The sequence below is a fragment of the Eschrichtius robustus genome, chromosome 12 (assembly GCF_028021215.1).
Source record: "Eschrichtius robustus isolate mEscRob2 chromosome 12, mEscRob2.pri, whole genome shotgun sequence".
Classification (NCBI taxonomy): domain Eukaryota; kingdom Metazoa; phylum Chordata; class Mammalia; order Artiodactyla; family Eschrichtiidae; genus Eschrichtius; species Eschrichtius robustus.
Window position 1 is genome coordinate 6400760 of NC_090835.1, and position 25379 is coordinate 6426138.

Here is a 25379-nt window from a genome sequence, read left to right on the forward strand (position 1 = left end):
GTAAATATCTTGAATCCAATAAGTCATGGAAGAGTTTACGAGGTCATGAAAGATTTATTCAATGGAATTTAAAAATCGTCTTTTGGCAAAATGGGGGCAGTGGGAATGCTTTGTGATGAAAAAGGCAAAACATTCAATTCTATCATGTTATGATTAAATGAGGTACAAACTATGGTTATACGAAACATGTATAAGGATTGGAGGGCAACAGGGAAGCGATTTGGGGGGACCATTTTTCACTTTGAAATAGCTATTGTTACAATATTGTTTGGGCAATTTTTAAGACTCAGAGTAGGTGCTATAGATGCTGGGAAGCTATGGTAGAGTTCTGAGGGAACAGGTGCACAACGATAGCCATGGTTAAGAAAGCAGAGTCTGGCAGCGGTCAACACGCGGCCTGGGTCTGGGTGGCCTGCTGTGCCAACATCCAGGGGTGAGGTGGGGGGCACGTGGATGAAGGTGCTGGGAAGGCTCTGCTAGGTGGCTAGGCTACAGTCCCAGTTATTCAAGCAAACACTCATCTGGGTGTTGCTGTGAAGGTGTTTTATAGATGTGATTAAAGTCCATAATCAGTTGACTTTAAGTAAGGGAGATTATTCTAGATGATCTGGGTAGGCTGATTCAATCGGTTCAAAGGCCTTAAGAGCAGAACCAAGGTTTCCCTAATGGAGAACTCCCGCCTGTGGGCAGCGCCATTGTTTCCTGCAGAGAGCTGCAGCCCACCCTCTGGACGCCAGACTTGCCCAGGCAGCCCTGACAACCACCAGTTCCTCAACGGAATCTCTGAATACGTATCTCCTGGTTCTGCTGCTCTGGTTGAATGCTGACAGACAAAGATGGCCACAGGGGTGGGGAGCAGGGGGGATCTGCAGACACCCTGGTGGGAGACAAGCGCAGTGGAGTGACGGACGCCTCCACAACACGCCAGTCCCCTGCTTAGCCCCCGGCCTGCATTCTGCACAGGCTCACACCATCCCTCACTGCTCCCCCAGATGCCTCTTTGGGCCTTTGCCTGTCACTGTTCCCACTACATCTGTCAGAGCCAGCCCACACGTCACCTGCCCGGAGCCTCCTGGACATGCTGACCCCTCCCACCCCACCCCCGGCATGCTCTGGCTGCCAGGCCCCCAGGACTCAAAGGTTCTCTCCCTAGTGACACCAGCGCAGCCCCCAACTGTCACTGCACCTGTCACGCTACCGTTGAAAGAAGGGGAAACTGAGGCCCAGGGAAATGGAGTAACGTGAACAGCCAGAGAGGGTGGTGGTGGCCGCACTAACTCACGCAGCTGGCGAGTTGCGGGGCAGGACTCTGGACACCAAACGTCGGCTCATTCCATTCTTCATCACTAGCTCTGTCTTCAGCTTCTTTGCCCAATTCTGGAGGGCAGGGTACACAGCTAGCAATTCTTTTAAACGCCCCCTTGCAGTGCTCAGCCTGGTGCTAATATTCAGGAGGCACAACATAAATACTTCTGCCCGTTTCTGCTTCAGTCCATGACACCTCACTTGGTCTCATGTGGAATGCAAAGCCGACTTGACTCCTTGACGCTGCCATGCGGGAGGGCGGCTCGTTTCCCAGGGAGACGGGAGCACGTGGATGGGCTGCGGGCAGGGCCGGGCTCCCTGGGGTGCTCCGGAAGGGTTAACAGCGCCCACTCCCCTTGGGCCCCACTCTGTGCTCCGAGGGTTTTCTCAGGAGGCGGCCAGCCCCGCGGGACCCCTCCCACCCAGAAACCACTCAGACTTTGGGGGGCCTTTGTGCTTTAATAAAGACGGTATTACTGAGTCGCAAAGCTTCCCTCCTTTCCAACCCTCCTCGCTGCCAGGGTTCCCGCTAAAGGTGAAGCGCTGTCATTCAAGGCCAAAGAAAGGGCTGAATCAAGACGCTAAACTCTTTTGACTTAATGTTACAATCTACGGCTCTCCCCAGACCAGTTGTGTGAGAAGTGCTCCCAACTTTGCACAAAGGCCCCTCAGCAGTGGCTTGGGGTGTCCTCGGGCTCTGGGGGCGGCGGGCAGGGGATCTCCCTGCGGGGCTCTCTGCATGCATCTCATGAACGCTCTAGTTTCCTCTCTGAATGCAGACAGCAGCCGGGCGCTGGAAGAGCCCCACCACCAACGCCGTCCCCGCTTGCTTCGGGCTGCAACAAAGGCCACTTGAGGGCCGAGAGACAGCACTGCCCAGTTCCTTTCCTGGGCCTGTTCTCTCCCCTTTCACACATCTTCCCCTTTTATTCCCCCTGCCCCCTTTACTCCTGCTTTATGCCTCATTGAATCCATTAGCCACTTTACAGGGTGCTCCTGAAGAATAAATTTTCTGTGGGGGGCTCCTGATGGTTTCCCTGCTGGCAGCTCCAAACCCCCTTGGTGGTAGTGGGAGGGAGGGAGAAAAAGGCACACACTCGAGGGAGGAGCCACTGATGGCCCCTCCAGGCTGCATCTCCATCTGGCAGGTCTGGGATAAGCTGGCTGGAGCAGGCACCCTCACCTGCCAAGAGGCCCCACCCTGCTCCTCCCTGCTCCCGAAGGGGTGTGATCCCTCATGATCTTAGGGCAAGCAGCTTAAGCCCTGTGAGCCTTTGTCTTCTCATCTGTAAAATGGGGATAGCAATCGTACCTTTCTCATAGGGTTGTTTTAAGGGCTCAGTGGGTTAATGTAGCAAGTGCCTTAGAACAGGGCCTGGATCAAAGTGCCACTGAAACATCTGCTTTACCATTACCATCATGCAGAGGACGTGGGCTGTTTAAGAGCCCTTGCACAAATATAACAGAAACAGACTGTGGTTATCAGTGGGAAGACAGGTGAAGGGGATTAAGAGGTACAAACTACTAGGTATAAAATAAATAAGTTACAAGGATGTAAGTACAGCACAGGGAATATAGCCAATATTTCCCAATAACTTTATATGGAGTATAATCTATAAAAATATTGAATCACTATGTTGTACACCTGAAACTAATATTGTAAGTCAACTACACTTTAATAAAAGAAAGAGTCCTTGTACTACCTCCAACTCCTCTACTTGTTGGTGAATGCAGGAAGGAAAAGAAAAAAAAAAATCAATTCAAGGCTATTTGCAGCTGTTTCTGTGTGAGTGTGTCTGTCTGTGTGTGTTTTCTTTTTTCCTGCCTTGGTGTCCTGGAGCTCTGAAAAGAATAAAAACAGTGGCCTAAAGCAGTGAAAAGGCAGGATTCTTCTTAAAATCCCAGCTAATCCTGCAGCTTCCTTTAAAGTGGCACTAGGAGGAGGCAGGGAAGGGGCCAGAACTGTTTTTGTAGCACCCTCCCCTCCCAACCACTGCTCCTGGAGACCAGGAAACGAGGGGGAAAAATCCATAAATCATCCTCTGAGAGGAGGACAGAAGAAGGAACCGGCAGGGGGACAGAGCAAAGAACAGGAGCCAGCTGGGCAGGGAGTGCGGGCGGCATGAGGGGGCACCTGACTATCTGGTGGGCAGGGAGGGCTGCCTGCAGAGGGCAGAGCATCTAGGCAAGAGCTGGGCAAGTCACCCCATTCAAAACTCAAAAAAGAGAAAGGTCTTAAACTCCTGTGCAGCATCAGGTCCCACAGAGGGAGGATGCCACACCAAAAGGTGTCTCTGATCGGACACTTCTCTCCATCCCGCTGCGCCTTCCCCCTGGTCACCCGCTACCAGAGCTCCCCAGCCTCTCCACTCCCACCCGTCCATCGTCAACGAGTAGCCAGAGCCAGCTTTTAAGGATGAAAGTCAGATCATGCTACCCCTGCTTAAAAATTTTCAGTGGCTCTCCACTGCCCTTAGAATAAAATCCCCGACACTTCACCGTGGCTGTTAGTCTGTCCCCTGCCCCATCACATGCTAACATCGACTCCATCTGGCCCCCACCTTTACTTTGCCTCTCAAATTCACCAAGTCCTTCCCACTTGAGAATTTCATCTGTGCTGCTCACCAGGCCAATCCCTTCCCATCCTTCCCATCACAGATGGGGGCCTCTCTCAGGGGGGCTTTCCTGACCCCCCCTGAGAAGGTCTCCTGCCCTAATTTTTCCCCCTCAAGGCCCCCGTCCTCCGCCCACAGCGTTTCTATAGCTGCTCGTTCTCCATCTCCCCCACCAACAGTCAGCTTCACAGTCTGACTCGCTCACCACCGAAAAGAGCCCCCAGCCTGGTACCTGGCACACAGTAGGTGAGCAATAAACATTTAATGAATGAATAGAAGAATCAATGAGTAACATCCATAGCAAGTGAGCATTTGGATACAAGAACCAGAACATTTAGGAGCTGGAAAGGCTGGGGTGAGATTTTAAGAATCCTTCAGAAAAGCTCTCCATTGCAAACCATCACTGTAGCTTTTCAGTATCTGAAGTGGTCCACGTTTTGGGTGACAGCAATTTAGGTGTTAGTTTCTTGTTACATGGCAAATAGTTTGCATTAATTAGTTTAATAGATGAGAGATCCATGAACATTTTCTGTGAAGGGCCAGACAGTGAATATTTTAGCCTTTGTGGGTCACACAAACTCTGTTGCAACTACTCAGCTCTGCCATTGTAGTAGCACAAAAGCAGCTGAAGGCAACACAGAAAGATATGGATGTGGCTGTGTTCCAACAAAACTTTATTTACAAAAGCAGGCCATACGTGAAATCTGGCCAAAGGCCAATGCTGACCGATCCCTGGGTCAGACTAAGGCCTAGCAAAGCCACAAGAGAAGGACACAGAGTAAGGACCAGTTTTTTCAGTCTTCAACGAATATGCATAGCAGGTACTAGGAGACCACCATTCCCTAACGTTGCTTCCACGCTGTAGTATGACAACATAGAATAAAGACAGGAGCACCTTGAATTTATTTGAAATTATTGTTTCATAGAATATAAAGGATTTCAGTTGTGTCATTCTGCATGTCAGCAATATGTTTGTGCAAATGGGAAATTCTAAGAGCAATTTTCACTCTGGAGGTCCTGGGGAGCTATTGTTGAATGTCTAGGTGGGTGGGTGGGTGAGTGGATGGATGGACAATAAAAATGGAGAAGACAGGATGTTTTCTAGGGTGATTACAAAGTAAACTTGGTCAACAACTGGAGAGGTTAGGTGAGAGGTTGTCAAAACAAGTTAGTCGTTTGAGGCCTATGAGACCAGAGGGAGGACCTGGTGGCGGCGATGGGCAAGATGGGTTTGGTGGACAAATAAAAAAAACAAGGAAAGAGCAAAGAGAGTCTTTTCAACAAATGGACATCCACATGCAAAAATGAATCGAGACATACACCTTACACCCTTCACAAAAATTAAAACGGGTCATAGATCTAAATGCACAACTATAAAACTCCTAGAAGATAACATAAGGGAAAACCTAGGTGACTTTGGGTATGGCAAAGACTTTTAGATAAAATACAACACCAAAAGCACTGTCTATGAAAGAGCTAGTTGATAGGCTGGACTTCATTAAAAACTTCTGTTCTGCAAAAGACAATGCCAAAAAAATGTGAAAACAAGCCACAGACCAGGAGAAAATATTTTCAAAAGACCCATCTGATAAAGGACTGTTATCCAAAATACACAAAGAGCTCTTAAAACTCAACAATAAGAAAACAAACAACCGATTACAAAATGGGTCAAAGAACTTAACAGACACCTCACCAAAGAGATATAGACAGTAAATAAGCTTATGAAAAGATACTCCACATCACCTGTCATCAGGGAAATGCAAATTAAAACAATAAAGAGATACCACTACATATCTATTAGGATGGCACAAATCCAAAACACCAACGATGCCAAATGCTGGCAAGGATGCAGATAACAGGCGTTCTCTCATACTGCTGGTGGGAATTCAAGATGGTACAGCCAGTTTGGAAGATAGTTTAGTGGTTTCATACAAAACTAAACATGCTCTTACCATAAGAACCAGCAGTCATGCTCCTTGGTATTAATACAAAGGAGTTGAAAACATATGCCCATACAAATGCTTGTACGCGAATGTTCATAGCAGCTTTACTCTTAATTGTCAAACTTGGAAGTACCCAAGATGTCCATCCATAGGTGAATGGATCAACAAACTGTGGTACATTCAGACAATGGAACATTACTCAGTGGTAAAAAGAAATGAGCGGGGCTTCCCTGGTGGCGCAGTGGTTGAGAATCTGCCTGCTAATGCAGGGGACACGGGTTCGAGCCCTGGCCTGGGAAGATCCCACATGCCGTGGAGCAACTAGGCCCGTGAGCCACAGCTACTGAGCCTGCGCGTCTGGAGCCTGTGCTCCGCAACAAGAGAGGCCACGATAGTGAGAGGCCCGCGCACCGCGATGAGGAGTGGCCCCCGCTTGCCGCAGCTAGAGGAAGCCCTCGCACAGAAACGAAGACCCAACACAGCCATAAATAAATAAATAAATAATAATTAAAGGTGCTAATAATTAAAAAAAGAAATGAGCTATAAAGCCATGAAAAGACATGGAGGAAACTTAAATGCACATTACTAAGTGAAAGAAGTCAACCTAAAAAAGCTACATACAGTATAATTCCAATGATATAGCATTCTGGAAAAGTCAAAACTATGGAGACAGCAAAAGACTGTTTTTTTTTTTTGTGGTTGCCAGGGATGGGGAAGGGGGGAGATGAACAGGTAGTGCCCAGAGGATTTTTAGGGCAATGGGACTATTCTATATGATACTATAATGGTGGATCCATGTCATTATACATTTGTCCAAACCCATGGAATGTACAACACCAAAAGTGAACCCTAATGTAAATTATGGACTTTGGGAGATTATGATGTGTTTAAGTAGGTTCATGAGTTGTAACAAATGTACCACTCTGGCGGGGGATATTGATTATGGGGGAGGTTATACAGTGTTGGGGGCAGGGAGTGTATGAGAAATCCCTGTACTTTCTGCTTCATTTTGCTGTGAACCTAAAACTACTCTAAAAAATAAAATCTTTAAAAACAAAAAAACAAGGACACAAGAAAATCACAAAGATGTCTCCATGTCTTAGCCACTTGATTTCAATTGTCAATTGAAAGTGATTATCATCCAGAAGATGACCAGTTATACATAGCCTGGAAGTTTCCTCCTGAAGAAAGCAAGTGTTTCAGAATCCTATATTTTCTCAGGACTTAAGATACAATTGAGAAACGTTCTTATTTATTTTGTTAATCCACACTTCTGAGAATTTCCAATATTGTCCAGAGAGAGAAGAAAAATAACCTTGTAGAACTAAAACCAGGGCAAGAAAATAAATGGCTTACTAAGCCCCTGCCACGCGCTCAGAAATCGGATCCATGTGTTCTCTTTGAACCTGGACATGAACCCACAGCTGGAGGTATTAGAACAGATGAGGACCAGGCCTAGGGAAGGCAGACAGATCTGGATTTGGATCCCAGCTCTGCTCTTTCCAAGAGGGGTGGTCTTAGGCAAATCTTGTGGCCTCTCTGGGCCTCCACTTCCTTATCTGTATAATGGGGTTTGGACTTAAACCCTCCCAGCTCGGACAAGCTATATTCTAACATTCCAGAGCCAGTTCTCCGCCATTAGAACCCCCATGTTCACAGGACCTGATTCTCTAACTGTTCCCCAGTGTGTCCCAGCACCTCGCAGGGAGCCCCTGCACAGGCAGGATTCATCCGTTCCTCAACTGTTTACTAAGCAACAGTCACGTGCCACTTGCTATGTACTGAAGCTGGAACCCAGCTACTCTCTCTCCAGCCAGAGCAGCTTCTTCTGAGAGTTCACGTTGCTCGCCCTGACACCGGGAGACCCTGCATGCGGGCCTCTGTGATGTCAGAAGGATGAAAAGCATTGAGGAAGGCGCAGGAGGAGATGGAGTGAAGGTCACATACAGCGATTGTCCTCGGTGGGAGTAATGATGCCAGCACAGCGTCGGGGCCCACACACCGCCCCTCGGGCCGCTGGAGAGCACTGCTACACCTTCACCTATCGCCTTGCCACGGCCTCATCTGTGATCTACTTATTTGTGACGTGATCCGAAATCCCCACTCACAGAGCCACCTGCCAAGAGGCTGAGCCTGCAGCGCCTGCGTGAACTCCTGAGGCTCTCAATTGAGTTAAGGGTGGGGTTATAGTTTTTGCCTTGGAGACAGGATGGGGCCGGGAACTTTTTCTCAAGTTAATGAAATTTCAGAAATTTCTGGTGAAGCCCAGGTATGGACAGCACGCTGGTACTTGGGATGAAGAGGAAGAGGCAACTCGGGCATGGGCTGGACAATAGCAGGAGGACGGAGTCCTTGCTGCTTCCTTTAACTGACCCTTGACAGCGGCTCTGGCCAGGGTCCCGCAGGCAGGTGGCAGGGGCAACCTCTGCCCACTCAGGAAGACTCAGATGACCCTGTGTTTATTTTTAGCTGTTTTTGTACAAAATCCAAAAAGCCTTTGGACACTGGGCTCATGTTCAAGGTGAGATGAATGATAAACAGCAACAAAAGCATCAGACCCTACCCTGAGGAACCCACATGCTGATCCGGGCTCTCCTGGTCTCCCCAAACTGTCAGATGTGACCTACAGAACCTTGTCATTTATACACAGCCAGGGAGCTGGGCCACCAGACCAGGTCCTAACCTGACACTTACTCACTGTGAGACCGTGGACAAGTCCCTTCTGCTCTCTGAGCCTCAGTTTCCTCATGCATAAAATACAGGTGCAGATGGACCAGATAATCTCTAAGGAACCTCGCAGGTCCAGCAAACCACATCTCATCCTGGACGCTTACCCTGGTCTTGGGCATGAAACATGGGGAAGAGCCCATGAAACCCAGTCTGGAGGAAAATACTTAATTGTTCATGTGACTTCAGCATTTCCCTTAATAGCACCATTTAGATCCAGCTGCAACCAACAATCATGGAGCACCTACGATGTTCTAGACAGTCTCATTAACGGCCTCTTCATAACCAATCCGTAAGGAAATTGTCATTGTCCTCAGGTCACAGATGACAGGAATGATGGTACACTCACCCAGAGGCATGGGCTATGTGGTCACCGAGGCTTGGGGTTAATCCCAGCCCTCCCCTCCCTACCTGAGTGTCCTTGAGCAAGTTATGTAACCCCACGAAGCCTCAGTTTCCTCATCTGTAAAATGGAGATAATGCTAGCCCCTGTGTCTCATGGGGTTGTTTCAAGGTCTGAATGGAAGGGGCATGTGAAGCACTCAATAACCGTCATCTTGCCTTCCCTAAATCTCTTCTGAAATCTCTCGGAATGTAGCCTGCCAGTTCTTCCTTGGTACCTGGTCCTGCCTTAGGATTCTCTGACACACAGGCTCGATGTCCCAGCCAATGGCAAGTGGCCCCACCTGGGGACTGAGCTTCCTCCTGAGGGCTGAGTGGAATGAAATTCCGCCATGGCCCAGGTCCAGGCCCGAGAGCTCAAAGCCACACGTGCACGTGGACAGCCCATGCGTGCGCACGCACCAAAACCCCATCCCTGCAGCCCTCACTGGCCCAGCGTGGACTCCCGGAAAGGTGGTCATCACAGTAATAAGAGCACCACCCATGATACCTCCTCCCTTTTTTCTATGGTTCACAAAGCACTTTCACATATGTCACCTGGGTAGGGTAGAGGCTGTGTTCTATTCATCTTTACATACCCACTGAATAATGCTAGGTATTAAGCAGACACTCAGAAACTACTTCTTGAATGAATAAGTTTTATGACAAGATGTTTTTAAATCACCATCTACTCAGCACGTAGGATCAGTTCCCCATTCTGCTGAGTGCTGAAATGTGCAGCCTTGCATTTCATTCCTACAACCATCCCTGAGACGAGCTCACTCATCAATCCCTGTTTTGCAGAAGAGGAAACAGGCTCAGAGCAGTTAAATGATGCACCCAAGGTCTCAGCCAGTGAGAGAGAGACCTGAGATGTGGACCCTGGTTCCAGACCCTGGTTCTCACCCCCTCCAGTCTTTCTCCTTTTCTTTAGCCAGAAGAGGCAGCAAGGGGGGCATGGGGGCAGGATGCATGTAGTCTGAAGTACTAGATCGATAATGCAGTGAATTTTATGTTTGGAAAAACAAAAAAAATCCTATTGTCTTTAAGATACAAACCAGAGAAAGCAAAGATCAGCAAAATCATCTTGGCTGAGGGGACATGAGAGTCTCTGTTCTACTCTCTGGTCCCTGAGGCACGTTTATGATGACTTTCTAGTCCATCCTTGGCCTCCTTATAGCCCACAGCACGGGGCTTGTTGGTATCTCTTCTGTGTTCTCCTAAGCCCCGTCCTGCAGGTCTGCCCACCTCCCACATTCTAGCAGTTTCCTCTTCATCTCACCTACCACTGTGGGAGCCAAGGGGACCATCTTTTGCAAAAGGTCCCGGAGTTATTAAGTTCCTATTTCCTTGGACGTTTTGTCTTCACCCACTGCCCCAGCCAATAACTTAGAATAAAGTTTATGAGCAACTGCTTACCAGAAGCAGGCAGGCGGGGAGTGACATGGGCAGGGTGACGCAGGCATTTAAAAAAAGCCTGATTTTCCTCTTTTCCACAAATGAGGAAACTAATGGCATTGACACTCAGCCACAGGACCAGGGGTGATGGAAATGGTGGGGACTGTGGTCAACGTAGTATCCCTAGAAGCAGGTGGCTGCTGCTCAACTCAGCCCAATGCCACCGGGTAGGCGTGCAAGCCCAGCGTGGCCCAATCTTCCAACTCGGCCCAATGCCACCGGGTAGGCGTGCAAGCCCAGTGTGGCCCAATCTTCCAACTCGGCCCAATGCCACCGGGTAGGCGTGCAAGCCCAGCGTGGCCCAATCTTCCAACTCGGCCCAATGCCACCGGGTAGGCGTGCAAGCCCAGCGTGGCCCAATCTTCCAACTCGGCCCAATGCCACCGGGTAGGCGTGCAAGCCCAGCGTGGCCCAATCTTCCAACTCGGCCCAATGCCACCGGGTAGGCGTGCAAGCCCAGCGTGGCCCAATCTTCCAACTCGGCCCAATGCCACCGGGTAGGCGTGCAAGCCCAGCGTGGCCCAATCTTCCAACTCGGCCCAATGCTACCGGGTAGGTAATCAATCCCAGCGTGGCCCAATCTTCCAACTTTCCGAGGGACGACAGAGTCCTATTTCTTTTTTCACATATTTCACATGAAACTTTCTTATTTCTGAATGTTGGTAACTAATTCTCCCCCACCTCTTTTCTTTTTAATATGATACATGAGTGGGCTGGACTTGGCCATGAGCTACACATTTATAACCTCTAGTGAGCCTTGTGGCACAGATGGCTGTACTCATCAGACGGCCCTTTGCTCCCCTCACTTCTAAGCCTCCCTGGCGGTTGGTAAGCCTGTGCCTTAGGCTCAGGCCAGTGGCCTGTGAGTGCAAGAGCCGCAGTAACTTCCAGGCCAGGGCAGTTCAGAGCTGGCTGTCTCCCCCCCATTTCTCCTCCCCTGTGAGGCACTGGCCCTGGAGGCCACCTGCTGCAGCCGGAACAGCAAGGCTACAAGATGGAGGCGGGTGAGAACTCGGGATCCGTCAGCGGAGGCACCCAGCAACACCTGCCCTAGCGCACACCTGGAGTGCAGGTCTTCATTACAAAAACCCCATGGTAGTAGTTTACCATTTCCTGGTTTCCAAAGCACCTTAACTCTACTTTCCTTATATGACTCTCAACCCAGTTAGAAAACAGGACAAGGCTTTATTATTTCACAGGTGAGCAAACTGAGGCTCAGAAGGTAGAATCGAACAGCCCCGAGGTGTGTGGCAAACAGGTGGGGGACTGGGATTCCAGCTCTGGACTCCTTGTCTAGCACTCCTCCTAGCCCCCAACTCAGGAGCTGGCCTTTGCAATGTGAGCCCCCTGGCATTCTCTGGGTCACCTGTGGCTTGTACAAGGACGACTCGCCCCTCCCCTGCCCGCAGCTAGCTAAAGATCCACCTCTTACTTTTCCTGTGGACTTGGTCCCCTTCCAGATGCAGAAGTAACAGATGGTCCAGGCTGCCAGCAGACACAAGGCCAGCTCCCAGCGAAGGTTCCCGATGTGCTCGATCCCATCTGAGATGGCCAGGACCCGGCGCCTGCAGAAGGGAGGGCAGAGAATCACGGGGGCTGGAGATGGCCCACAATGACCCCACAATAGGCCAAGCTAGTGCTGCAGAGGGGCAAGGACAGCCCACGCACTCATTCGCCCACCATTCACCAAGCGTCTTCTCTGAGCCAAACTCAGGGCCGGGTGTGGGAGCCTCAGAAAGGAGCAAGACGCACCCGCAGCCTTCATGGATTCACTGCATGGGGGATAGGATGCGGGTTAGCAGATGGTTTATGGAAACAATATGGTAAGAGCTGCAGTGGGAAGAAGCACAGGAACTTTGGGAAGACCGAGAAGCACGTAGCCCACCTCAAGGGTGCTGGAAGACGGCAGGATGGTCCATAGACACTCCAGGTCCCTCCCTCACGGGAGATTACACAACGCTGCTGAACTCAACGGTGGCCAGAGGACTTGCTTTGGCCAGTGGCACACACTTCCCTCAGATGGAGGTGTTCAGAGGCAGGTGGTGTGGTCTGCCATGGGCTCTGTGCCCTAGTGCTGCTCTCATAACAGAAGCATGTGTCAAGGTGGACCTCTAGAAGCCCAAGCTCCTAAGTGAGTACATGAGCCCTCCTGCCACCCCACATGAGCGGGGTGGCTTTTTTTAAATGCCTGTGTCACCCTGACCATGTCACTCTCTGCTGCCACCCCACGTGAGAGCTGCTGTGTGAGCAAGAAGCAAACTCTGCTGAAAGACAAATGCTGGGTGATATCACCCGTAGGTGGAATCTAAAAAATGCAACCAACTAGTGAATGAAACAGAAAAGAAGCCGGCTTACAGATACAGAGAACAAACTAGTGGCTACCAGTGGGGAGAGGGAAGGGGGGATGGGCAAGACAGGGGTAGGGTTTTTTGTTTTTAAAGGGGTTATCATGGGATTGTATAAAGTCACGGGTGTGAAAATTTTGAAAATTGTAAAGTACTGTAGAATTTAAATAACCTTTCATTCAAAAGAAAAAAAAAAGCCACAAAAACAAAAAAAAACAACCAACTCTTTGTTACTGCAGCATAACCCAAACTCTCCTGACTGCCACAGGCGTCAGAGAAAGCTTTCTGGAAGAAATGATATTTGAGCCAGATTTTGAAGGATGATAGAGTTTAGCCAGGAGAAGGAGGGGGTAAAGATTGTTTCAGGCCCAGGGACGAGCACGAGCAAAGGCCAGAAAACGGAGCATGGGATACTTGGGGAACGAGGAAGCCCAGAGACCAGAAGCAAAAAGCAAGGACAGATAAACAGAGGAGGCATCCTCGGGAGCCTTGAATAGTGTGCCAAGGGGCAGGGGTGTCCCAGAGGGCCCAGGCCACAGGAGAGGGGGATCCTGGGTGCGCTGAGCCAGCCATGGCCCTCCCTCAGAACCCCCCAGTCCTTCAGGGCTGACACAGGCCTGGCTCCTACAGCCCAGCCTGGGGTTTGTGTTTCTCTAAAGTCAGACTCGCCACGCTCCATATTGTGCAGAACCATGGCACCAACACAAACCCCCTCCACACTCGCTCCACGAACCCCGTGCCGGCTGCCAAGCCACCCCCACCGGACCACGCCAGTCGCCTGGGCGCTCTGGGAACGTCCTTTGAGAAAGCAGCTCCCATCCCACCAAGCATGAAAGCCTCCCTCAGTGTCTGTCTCCCTGGGAATCCACTTGGGGCCTGATTTTGCATTAATTACTCAATGACACCAATTAGCGCTGGTCTGCAGGCTCCCTCCAGCCCCAGCCCCTGCCGGAGAAATCAGGCAGGCCCCCAAATAAAATTGGGCTGTGTGCAGCCGGGGATTTACTCGAAAGGAAGCCAGCTCTCACACCTATAGGCAGAAGGGGGAACATCTACTAAATATACATTTATTGAGCATGTACTAGGTACCAGGCACTATATTAATACTGAGGATAAAAAGGCACGCATGGTATGGTCCTTGCCCTGTACTAGGATACGTTGGGCAAAAAAAAGTCCAAGTTATCTGAGAAAGAAAGGAGACAGCTGCTTAGCTATAACGGTTACTTTATTTGCTTCTTATGTCTTAGCGGTCTTTGGCTTTAATTCGTTTTAAAACAACAGGCTGTATTAAATGAAACCTTTAAGAGTATCTATTAAAACAGAGCAGCAGGACCCAGAGCATGGTCCTTGTGGGGTGCTTGCCAAAAATACAAAAATTCCTGTGGGCCCATCCTGGACCCACTGAGTCTGAATCCTTACAAAATGGTTCCCGGGAAGCTGCATTTTCCTTTGTTTCCCGGAGGATTGCTCATGCACAGCAAGGCTTGAGCAACACCGCAGAAGGAGAATTTCCTGGTGTTGGAAGAATGATGTACAGACTCCAAGGGTTTTGTTTTGTTTGTTTGTTTCTGAGAGGACGTGGAGAGGGACTTAGGGATCCTCTGAGAGGGTACGGAAGGGATGTACTTTCTCCCCAGAGAAATACCCTGATGCGCCCATTCACTCCCCAAATTCTGCAGGAACTTCAGGGTGCTCACCAACTCCCCTGTCTCCAGACTTAGAGCCTCGTAGCCAAGGACGCATAAGTACCACCTTACAAACCGCCCCCCGAAGCTTCCCAAACACCCATCGGGTGGCGAATGGGAAAGGACAACCCGGAGCAGGAAAGAAAGCGGCTTTGGCAGATGGAAATGCCCAGGTACTCTCTGTGCCTGTCACTGCAGCCTCGAAATCTCCATTAAAGAAACACTGAGACAGGTCTAGCAGGGCTGCATGCACACCCATGCCCTCTTGCTGATGTTGTTGTTTCCTGAACAGACAATCTGAAAACTGGAAACAGCACAGGGACAGAGGGAGAAAGAAGGGGGCAGACCCGCCAGGAGAGAGCTGGTGCAGGCCCCCCTCTTCCACATTTTGGATGCTGCAAACTTTTGAGTCATGCAGCTGGCTTCGGCACCCTCTCGCTTAATTGAACAATCTAATTCCCAAAATGGGAAGAAGATTACTAAAAGCTATGCAGGATGAATTGCTCTTTTGTTCCACCAGACATTATTTGAAAACATCCTCAAACTATTTTCTTTAGGTTTTACCAGCACTGACTCTAACTAGCAAGGGACATAGAGTTTCTAAAGAAAAGAGGCTCGGGGACCAGGTTCTCAGCCTGCAGGACTGCGGGGTTGTTTTCAAATCTACAAGGGCAGCCTTTGAGAGCATGGGGGCTGGGACACTCAACTCTGGAGACTTGGAGAAAGCACAGCTCTTCCTGGGAAAAAACTTTCTTAATGACCCTCCCCCGTGAAGTGCTGGGACAGAAGAAAGGTCTGAATAAGGAAGAGTTTGCTGCCAACACCCTGGCAAAAAAGGACCCAGGAACAGACCTCTCGACACCGTTCAGGGGGCGGGAAATGTTGAAGATTGGATGGGGCCCTTCGGAGGGATTCATTTACCCGAGTAATACTGTGCACCTACTACGAGCCAGGCATGAAAGCAGGTTCTTCATGAAGCATTTTTTTCAGGCCATAGGACTATTTCTAGAGATTTCCACCCAGCACTTGGAGGTGTAATGCCTCTGCTTCTCCAGCCCTGGGCACACACAGAGATGGCTGGGCTCAAAAGCCAGCTCTGCTCCTGACAAGCTGTGTGACCTTGGGGAAGGGACATCACCTCCTTTCCATAGGTTTTCAAGCAGGAACTCATCTCAGCCTCCCAACAATCCTCAAGGTAGATGCAATTGTTATCATCATTTCAAAGATGGGGAAACCGAGGTGCCAGGCGGTTAGGTAACTTGCCCAGAGTCATGCCGAGAGCAAGTGACGGGCGGGATCTGAACCCAGGGATCCTGGCTCCAGGGCCCAGACTTTCAGCTGCAGTGCTAGCTCCTAGACTCCCCCATGACACTAAAAGCACCCCTTCCTTCCTTCTTTACAAATTAAAACCATGGTGAATGCAACCCCCAAAGCTACCTCACGTGACTTTGTGCACTGGGCAAAGGGAGTACACAGCACACATCCTTCACGCATTTATTAATTTATTCAAGTGACACTTATTAAGGTGTTTTCAGTGTGTCAGGTACTGTGCTACACTTGGGGTCCTTCAAGAGCTCGTGGTCCACGGGGGAAGACAGACAAGTGAACAGAGCAGAGTGTGGAGAGGGCCAGGACAGGGAAAAGCAGGGGACCCTCACTACAGATCTGGCCGGTATCCGGACGTGGGAGTGGGGCTGGGGAGGCCCTGGAGGGTTAACAAAGAAGAGGGAGGCATTTGGGGCAGTAAGTCCACCAAAGGCAAAAGCCAGGAGGCTGGAACAAGGGCTCGGGAAGGCCAGACAAGGGCTCGATGTGCAGCAGGAAGCGGGGTGAGAAGTGGGGGCGAGGATGAGGCTGCAGTGATGGGCAAGAGCCGGACTCTGAGCCTTGCTGAGGAGCTGGGGCTTCATCCTGAGGGTGATGGAAGCCGAGAAGAATCTTAAAAAAGAGGAAGACTCCATCAGATGCATGTTTCCGAAAGCTCTCTTTGGCTGCACTGGAAAGATTGGACGGTAAGGGTGGAAAGGAGCAAGATGCCCAGTGTGGAGACTTTTGCCTTAATTTGGACAATCAAGAGGGAGGGGCTGGACTGAGGTAGGGAAATGGCCCTGGAGGGGAACAGATGGGCTGGGGTGCAAGGTGGCTGCCTGGGGGTGGCAGGTAGCAGGGAAGTTGGAGGTCCAGACTGACGCCAGGTTTGTACCTTCATGGATGGGGGGGCATTAGCTGAGCAGGAGTGAATTGTCAGTCGGGGTAGAGGAGGAGGAGGTGGAGAGTCAATCTTTTAGATAAGGTGATTTTGAGATGCTTGTGGAGCACCCAGGCAGCTGCAAGGCCCAGAGGCAGCTGGGTGTCTGGGTACAAAGCTCACAATAGAGATGCAGGGAGGAGATTCAGACCTGAGCCCTTGGCCATCAAGTGTCCTGGGAGAGCATGAGGCCGCCTGGGGAGAGCTGGAGAAACGGGAGGGAGAGGGCTGGCCACAGAGCCCCCAGAACCCCATCATTTACAGGGCAGATGGAGGATGGGAGGAGCCCTTTGAGGAGACAGAGAAGGGTTAGGCATCCCTGAAGAAGGTGGCATCCCCAGAGGCAGAGGGAGAGGGCGTTCCAGCAGGGGAAGCAACCCATCTGCCAAGTGCCTCCAAGCAGCCTGGTGAGAGGGAGAGCGTTGTGGGATTCGGGACCAGAGTGGCAGGTGTAGCAAGGAGAGCTGCTCAGCCCTGGCGGGGCAGACTTCAGACAGCGGCACGCAGGGAGCAGAGGGGAGGTGAGACTTGGTGAGGCAGCTCTTTGGGGAAGTTGCTCTGATGAGGATGGGAGCTAGGAGTTCTTGGCCACAGGGCACCAGAGCTGTCTTACCTACATTTGTTTTATTTTCAGGTTGGCATGACTGGGATACTTAATGGGAAAGAGCCAGGAGGGAGGGGAAGTTTCAAATGCAGGAGGGAATGGGGGGCGAGGGAGGAAAGAAGCAGGTAGAAGTCTCTGAGACGGGCAGCAGGGAAAGAATCCATGGGTAGAGACGTCATTTCTACAGGAAGAAGAGGGAAGGAATTGGGGAATCCAAGAGGTGAGTTGAAAAGCAAACTATCCTCATTAGGAGACTCTCAGAGTAAGGAACAAGAAGGCGCTGGTAGCAGAGGGGACTGTGGCAGGTGCCACCCAAGAGCCCTCACATCTCACTGCATTCAGTCCTCACAGCAACATAACTACCCTGAGGGCATTCTTATACCCATTTTACAGGTGGGGAAACTGAGGTCCAGAATGGTGAAGCAACTGGCCCAGATTGGGACCTGAAACCAGGTTCTTCTGATGCCCACACATCCTTCTGTCTCGGCAGACGCTGACCCCAGAGAGAGGATGCCTCCTGCTCAAGGCTTCTGCTATGTCCTCCGCAGTCTGAGGGAAGTGGCTGGAATGCGATCCTGTAACACCCTCACTGTCCTCTCTGTGTCTCACATACACAGAGGGGCTGAGTCCAGAGGGAAGGAAACAGCCTCATACCTGGCGCTTCCCTTCCAAACACTAGCTTCCAGAGCCGAGAGTGATTTGACCGGAGAAAGCAGAGATGGAGTAGACCCCTCTCTCCCACCACCGCAGAGGGCCCAGGAGAGGCAGTGTGGATACAGGTCCCAAGCCGACCGGGGAGGCCTCATCTTAATGTCCAGCATGGAGCCGGCAAACGCATCACCTTTCTTTAACCTACCGTGGAGGGGAGCACTGCCAGGGATGCAGAGACCGCCCTAAAAGCTGGCGCTGAGGGCCTGCGCTATAAATAGCCTTGCTCAGGCCTCCTTTCTGGTCTCCCAAAGCAACAAACAAACAAAAGACAGCCCATCACCCAAACAAATGTGCCTTCCTTGCCCCCTCCATAATCCCTCCACCTTCGGGGTCCTGCTCTCACTTCCCCGGCCCAGTGCAGGCCCCCAACTCTCCCCGTGTATGGGGTCTGCTCCTGCAGAGCCCTCGGCCGAGGCCCTAAACCGAGCTGAGGACTCAGGGCAAGGGCCCTCCTAGGCCTCTGCATCATGCATTTGCTCAGGAGAGTGACTGGATGCCACCTGTGTGTTGCTGAGGGCCCTAAGAGCAGGGCCTGCAGTGATGAGGACGGCAGGTGAGTCCTGCCCTCAGGGAGGAGAAAGGTGATGGCAAGGTCAGTGACAGCTTGCACTTCCTTCATGCTTACTGAAGCCAGTGCAACCACGATTCCTACTTTACTGATGGGAAAACTGTAGCTTAGGGCAGCAACATGCCCAGAAAGGCAGAGGCAGAACCTGAAGCCACATCTATCCAACTTCAGAGACAATGCTCGGACCCACGGCCCCATCTTGGGGAAGATGGACTAGAAATGTGTCACCCAGGGAAGACAACTAGGCAACGAAGCTGGTCTGTGGGGTCTGGAGCTCCCATGCCAACTTCTTCTGTCACTGCAGAAATCCTCCTCCCCGGTCGCGCGGAAGTCCCCTCCAGTCCCCTCCACTTTCCAGGATTCATTCCACGGTTCTCTCTGCCAAGAATGTCCCTCCAAATTCTCACATGCCTTAAAAATTCTGCCTGTCCTTCAAGCACCAGCTCAAATAATACAAAGCCTCACCAAGTGCTTCCTTGGTCCCCACCTGTACCCTGAGGACCGGTCCCTCCTTCCCCGTGAAGGTGCAGTGAGCATCTACACGCACCAGGCCCTCCTAGGTCAGGGGTCAACAAACTGTTTTTGTAAAAGGCCAGATAGTACAGATTTAGGTTTCGCAAGGCACATGTTCTCTGTCCCAACTATTCAACTCTATCTTTGCAGTGTGAAAGCAGCCAGAGACAATATGTAAATGAACACTATGGCTGTCTTCCAATAAAACTTTATTTACAAAAACAGGCAGCAGATGGGATTTGGCCCATAGTTTCCTGACCTCTGTCCTAGGCTAATGCTTCCCAAAGAACACTAATCCTTTAAGACACCCTGAGGTCACACTGGGACCTCACTGAGAAATGGCTGCACATTATAGCCCTCCTTAGAGAGTCCCAATGCTCATTAGACTCTTAAAGCCTCTGAGAAGTCCTGCAATAAAGACACCTCTATAGCTCTGTCTAACCCAATGTTTCCCAATCTTATTTAGAACTATTCCCCATTAAAGTGCAAATTAAAACCACTATGAGATACCACTTCACGCCCACTAGGGTGCACCCAAGAGGACGGCTGTAATCAAAAAGACAATAATAAGTGTCCTCAAGAATACAGAGAAATGGAACCCTCACATATTTCTGGTAGGAATATAAAATGTTCTAGTCACACTGGAAAAGTCTGGCAGTTTGTTAAAAATTTAAACATAAAACTCGGCCATTCCACTCCTAGGTTATTCAAAAATAGCCCAAAACTGAAAACCACCCAAATGTCCATCAACCAGTAGACCAATTGTGGTCTATCCATACAATGGAATATTATTCAGCCACAAAAAGGAATAAAGCAGTGATACAAGCTAGAATATGGACGAACCCTGGAAACATTATGCTAAGTTTAATGAGGAAGGGACAAAGACCACACATTGTGTGATTCCACTGAATATGCAATGTCCAGACTACACAAATCCACAGCAACAGACAGAAGGTGAATGGTTGCCTGGCGGTGAGAGTGAGATTAACTATAAATGGCATGAGAGATCTTGCTAGGGCAATGGAAATAGTCCAAACCTATCTTGCGGTGACAATTTCACACTTGGCAAGTTTGCTCGAAAATCACCTACTTGTACACCTAAACAGCGTGCAGTTTATGGCATGTAAATTATACCACAAAGCTATTAAAAAGTTGTTAAGAAGGAAGTGCCCCACCACGTTTCTGCCTTTCCAAAGCGATACCTCCTAACTTTGTGCAGAACACACTTTGGCACAGAGCACCGGGCAGTCTCGCATATGTTATCTTGTTTTACACCCACTGCCCAGAGCAGACTGAGGCTCCAAGTAGATATGGACCTTGCCATAGATCACAAACTGGAAAGTGGCAGAGCCTGGCCTTGCACATCAGTCTCCTGACCCCAAGTTCAATGCCTGTTCTGGTCCTGCATGGCTGGAGGGTAAGATCCAGCAAGATAGGAAGCAGTAAGGAGAGGTGTCTATAAGTAGGGATCCCACGCCACAGAAAGGGCCTCACTGCCCCGTGGCTGGAATCCCAGCGCCCTCGGGTTCCTGCCCTTCTCCTCCTTACCAGGACTCAGCACAGCCTTCCCAGACCCCCGGGTTCCCCTGGTACAGTAGCTCTGCGTTAGGAGTGGCCGAAAGCTCAGGGAGGGTCTGACACCTGGCGGGGTCGGCCCCTCCAAGACACTCTGTGTTAAGCCTGGCAGAGAGCCACTGTCTGCTACGGAGGGACTGCGGGCAGGAGAGGCACACATGACATCAGGAAAAGCCCTGGACGAGAGATCCAGAGCGGGAACGGGCATCTGCCCCCAGGTCCAGGGTATCCCACCAGGAGGCCTCTGGTTTTTGAATGACACCTCATCCACCTGAGCTGTGGGGCGGGGGGTGGGGACAGGCTGAGAAAGGGCAAGATGCAGGGGTGAGAAGAGCCACCATCGACTGGTCACTGCCCCCTTGCTTCCGTCACTTTATGCTGACTGCACCTGGAAGGGTGGTGAGGTGCACCCATTTGCCAGGGAGGAAACTGAGGCTCAGAATCACCTGCCCAGGGCCCCCATGAGTGGGTGGGAGAGTCAGGTCCCAGCTCTGGTGCTTCTTCCTCATCCTAGAGGTCTTCCAGGGAAAGCATGGAGCAGAGTGTGTGTGTGTGTGTAAATCTGGAGATTTTCAAACATGTTCTCCTGGTTTTATTAGAAGTAATAAGGAATCGAGATAACACGCTAAAATTTGGGAACAGCCCCTTCTGAGTTACTCTCTGCCTGAGCCTGAATTCAAGTCATTCATTAACCTCTTGTGCCACCAGCTGCAGGGCCACAACATACTCCAGGAGGCCAGCATCAATTTCCAGCTGTCATCACAGCAGATCAGAGTCTGCCTGCCTCACACTCAACGCCTGGCTCAGCTGGAAACCACAGTATTCTGTTAAAAGCAAGGTTCAAGTCATTTCCTAAAGGTACCTCTTGAAATCCAACAAGACAAAAGCCAACAGGTTTTTTGTGTTTTGTTTGTGCTGGGCGCTGGAGACAAGTCATTCCTCATTCGTTCCTCCCTCCCTCCATCAATTATACATCTCCATCTACAGCAAAACTCTCTCTTCAAGAACCTAGGGCCACAGGGCTGCAGAGAGAAGGGACACACCAGTCGGATGCTGCCCTGTGATAAAACAGGGAGCTGATGGTATTTCAGACACGGGCGGGAGGAGCATGTACGGAAGGGTGGAGGGATGCAGGTGGGATCAGAGGGGGCCGGCTCTCAGCCCAGCTCCAGCTCTTGCTAGCCAAGAGGGGCACTTTGGATAAGTCCCTTAACCTCTCCCTGCCGCAGGATCCCCTGAGTGAGACGGGAATCTGTTCAGTGATGCTGTACCGTGTATCCCCTGGGTGGGTGGATTAAATGAAGCGACAGGCCTGGAGGGCCATGCTCAGGGCCAGGGTACACAGTAGCTGCTTAGCAACTAACTGCGACTTCCCCTCCTTTACTTCATCCATCAGGATGTAAAAGGAACCTCAGGCAGAACTCTTGTGGTTCAGTAAATCACTGCTTCCCATTACTCGGTGTAAGACATCCACTATTTATGAAAACAAATGCCCTCATAGCTGATTTTATATACAAGTATCTTTACTCTAATGATCAAGATTGGATAATAATAGGAGTTCTATAAAAGGGAGCTGATCTAAGAGATGAATTACGTTTCTGGACCTGGGAACTTACACTCTTCAACAGACAGGGCAAAAGCAAAGTAAGAGGACACAACTCCACGAGGTTAAAAAACATTCATTCATTCATTCATTCAATCTTCCATCCATGTGTTTGAATAAATATTTTTTGGGCACTTAGAATGTGCTGGCAAGACAACAGGGAACAAAACAGGACAGTCCTTGCTGGCATAGGGCTTATAGTCTAATGGAGGGAGAGAGAGAATAAACTAGTAAAAAAAACACAAGGATAAGTCCTATGCAGGCAATAAAACAGACAGATGGGGTTGAGAGGGACTGGGGTGCTGATTCAGCTGATAAGTGGAAGCAACAGGATGGGCAGGGAGGGCTTCCCAAATGACACGTAAATTAAGACTCAATGATAAGAAAGAGGCAGACACACAAGGACTTGGTGAGGAAACTTCTAAGCAAAGGGACTCTTCTGTACAAAAGCTGGACACTGAGCCTAGGACAAGCCCAGGACATACGAAAGACAGAAAGAAGGCGGGTGTGGAGGAGGGCAGAGGGGAAGATGAAGGAAGCAGGGGCGGCCCTGGGCCCACAGCAAGAATTAGAGTTTCACTTCAGCAACTTGGAGCCCAAATTTTGTGTCCAAATTAAAATCAGTTCAAGGGGCCACATGATTTAGAAATAAACACTTTTTAAAAACCTCCTCCAGGAAAGATAAACCAGAAAGACAAGACTACATCCTTCTGAATAAAGATAGAGAACTGAATACCCTTAGAGCTTAATGCAGGCTCAGCACACAATATGCTCTCAACAAATGTGTGCTGAATGGATGCCACGCAAAAGCAATTTCAACTGTATACATGGCAAGCATGCAGTTGCTTGCAAAACCCTGGACAAGAGGGATGAGAGGACCAAGAAAGGGAAGTGAAAATAGACCAAAGCCCATCTGATGCTACAATGCCGCTTACACTCTTATAGCACTCAATCCCTCCAGAGGACACAGGCCCAAAATGTAGAACCACAAACATATTGAGATAAACTCACGGGTGCCAGATGCATAATGAGTTACTAAGGGAAACCAGGGTGGCCTGATTTTGAAATCTGACATGAGGAAGACAAGCCGCCCCTGCCCCACAGGCCCCCTGCCTGAGCCAGAACCCAGGACTGACCCAGAACCTGAGCTGTTCTCACTGGCTAAGCCAGTAACATTAATATTCCCTGAAAAGGAAAATGAACTTTCAAGATGCCAGATGCCCAAGGTCAGGGTAAAGCCATGGGCAGCCCTGCGCAGGGAAACAGCACCTTGTAACTGACTTTATGGGAGTCTACGGGCTTGTCTCTCCTCCGCTTCTAGAGGGCTAGAACCGCGTCTTACATTCCCACCACTCCCAATTACGCCAAGTGTCCTTCTTATGCACACCAGGAGCTCAGACATTTGTTGAATGAATGAACAAGCACACAACTGAGGCAGTCCATTCTGACCAAGCAACGTGGCCCTGAATAAGGTCCCTGGAGTTAGAGGCAGTGAGAAGACAAAAAGAGCACACTATAGATGGGAACCAGCCACACAAGGAAACAGCAAAGAGAACTAGGAAAGAAACATTTTTAAGGACACTTGATCCAATACTTGAAGGACTGTCACATGGGAAAGGAATTAGGCACTTTCTATCCAAAGCCCCAGAAGCCAAACTATGACTGAATTCAAGGAAGAACTTTCTCCGAGCAGAGCGTTTGCCAGGCTGTGTTTAGTGGAATGCTAGCATTCGGGGTGGGGGATGGGTGGGGGATGAGGGGAAAGTCCAAATGATTGCACAGGAAAATATGTTGAGTTTGAGTTAATCAAAGGTAATGGATATTCTTACTGAAGGGCATGGCTTTCAGCCCTTCTCAAATTTATGTGGCCCCAAATAGCTTTTCATAGGATGCTACAAACATCTCACAGAGTCTCTACACTCCAAGTTCACCTCTGAGGAGAAGATGAATTAGAGCTGTCTGATAAAAACACCTTATGAAGGAAGGATTGTCACACCAGCATTTGAGTAGTTTTAGGATGCAGAATTCAACATTGCATAGATGATACAAATGCAATCAGAGTAGAAAACTAGAATCATGGGTTCATTCTCACAGTGACTTTCATTTTGAATGACCAAGTAGCAGACAAAAAGGCCCAGTTACAAGTGAGGACACAGACTCACCATCCCCTCCTACCACTTGGTGTCCAAATGAGTGGGTGACATGGATATGACAAAGGGATCCTCAAAGCCATCAGTGCTGTTCTGGGGAGCTTAGGGACAGGATGAATTCTTGCCAGAGCCCACTTTGACTCTCCTCATGTAGTATTTTCTAGAAAATATTGCCTGCCACCTTCCTCCCATGTACCTGTACATTCTGTAAATATTCACTGGGGGCCTTCCATTGACCGGCAGTAGTGAGCAAAACCAGAAAAGGTACTGCTTCATGACTGCCTCCTGGGGAATTCAGACAGTAAACAAACATATTGCACAAATAATAATTTAATCGAGGTTTTCCATACATGTTACAAAGGAAATGAATGGTACAAAGCAACGTAAGTTACAAAGAGAACTTATCCAGTGTAGGATTTGAGGTTGCATTCCCTAAGGGAGCACAGAGACCAGGTTTTGCAGACACTCAAATGTGCAGGTCCTAAACATTCCACTGGAAAACCATAGCCCAGTGAGGCTGGAAAAGGTCACACAGCACCACCTCCCACCCTGCAAGAGCAGCCTCTGCTCTAGCATAATGTCATATGGATGCTCTATTTGGGACTATGACTCAGTAGGCCTGGAGAGAGCTAGAGAGTTTGCATTTCTAACCAGGTGATTCTAATGCTTCTTCTCTGACAACCACATCAGGCAGCACTACTTCATCAGGCATTCTAAAAGACCTAAATAAATGGCGGGCTATACCATGTTCATGGACAGAGACGCTGAATCACAAAGATGTCAGTTTTCCTCAAATTAACCTATAAGTTCAATATTCTCCCAACCAAAATCCCCCCAGAGTTGTTCTGTTCTTTATTATTGTTTTTTAACTTGACAAGCTGATTCTAAAATTCATTTGGAAGACTAAAACAAGTTTGGAAAAGAGCAAAGTGAGGGACTTGCCTTACG

The 25379-nt window shown here is 49.7% G+C and overlaps 1 protein-coding gene across 1 annotated transcript in view; it reads right to left on the reverse strand.

The window, feature by feature from the left end:
- SLC6A11 (solute carrier family 6 member 11) overlaps window positions 1-25379 on the reverse strand; it is a 122055-nt gene that overhangs the window by 87410 nt on the left and 9266 nt on the right. Inside the window, exon 5 of the mRNA XM_068558422.1 lies at window positions 11862-11994. Coding sequence (XP_068414523.1) covers window positions 11862-11994 — 133 coding nt within the window. The remainder of the gene's footprint in view (window positions 1-11861; window positions 11995-25379) is intronic.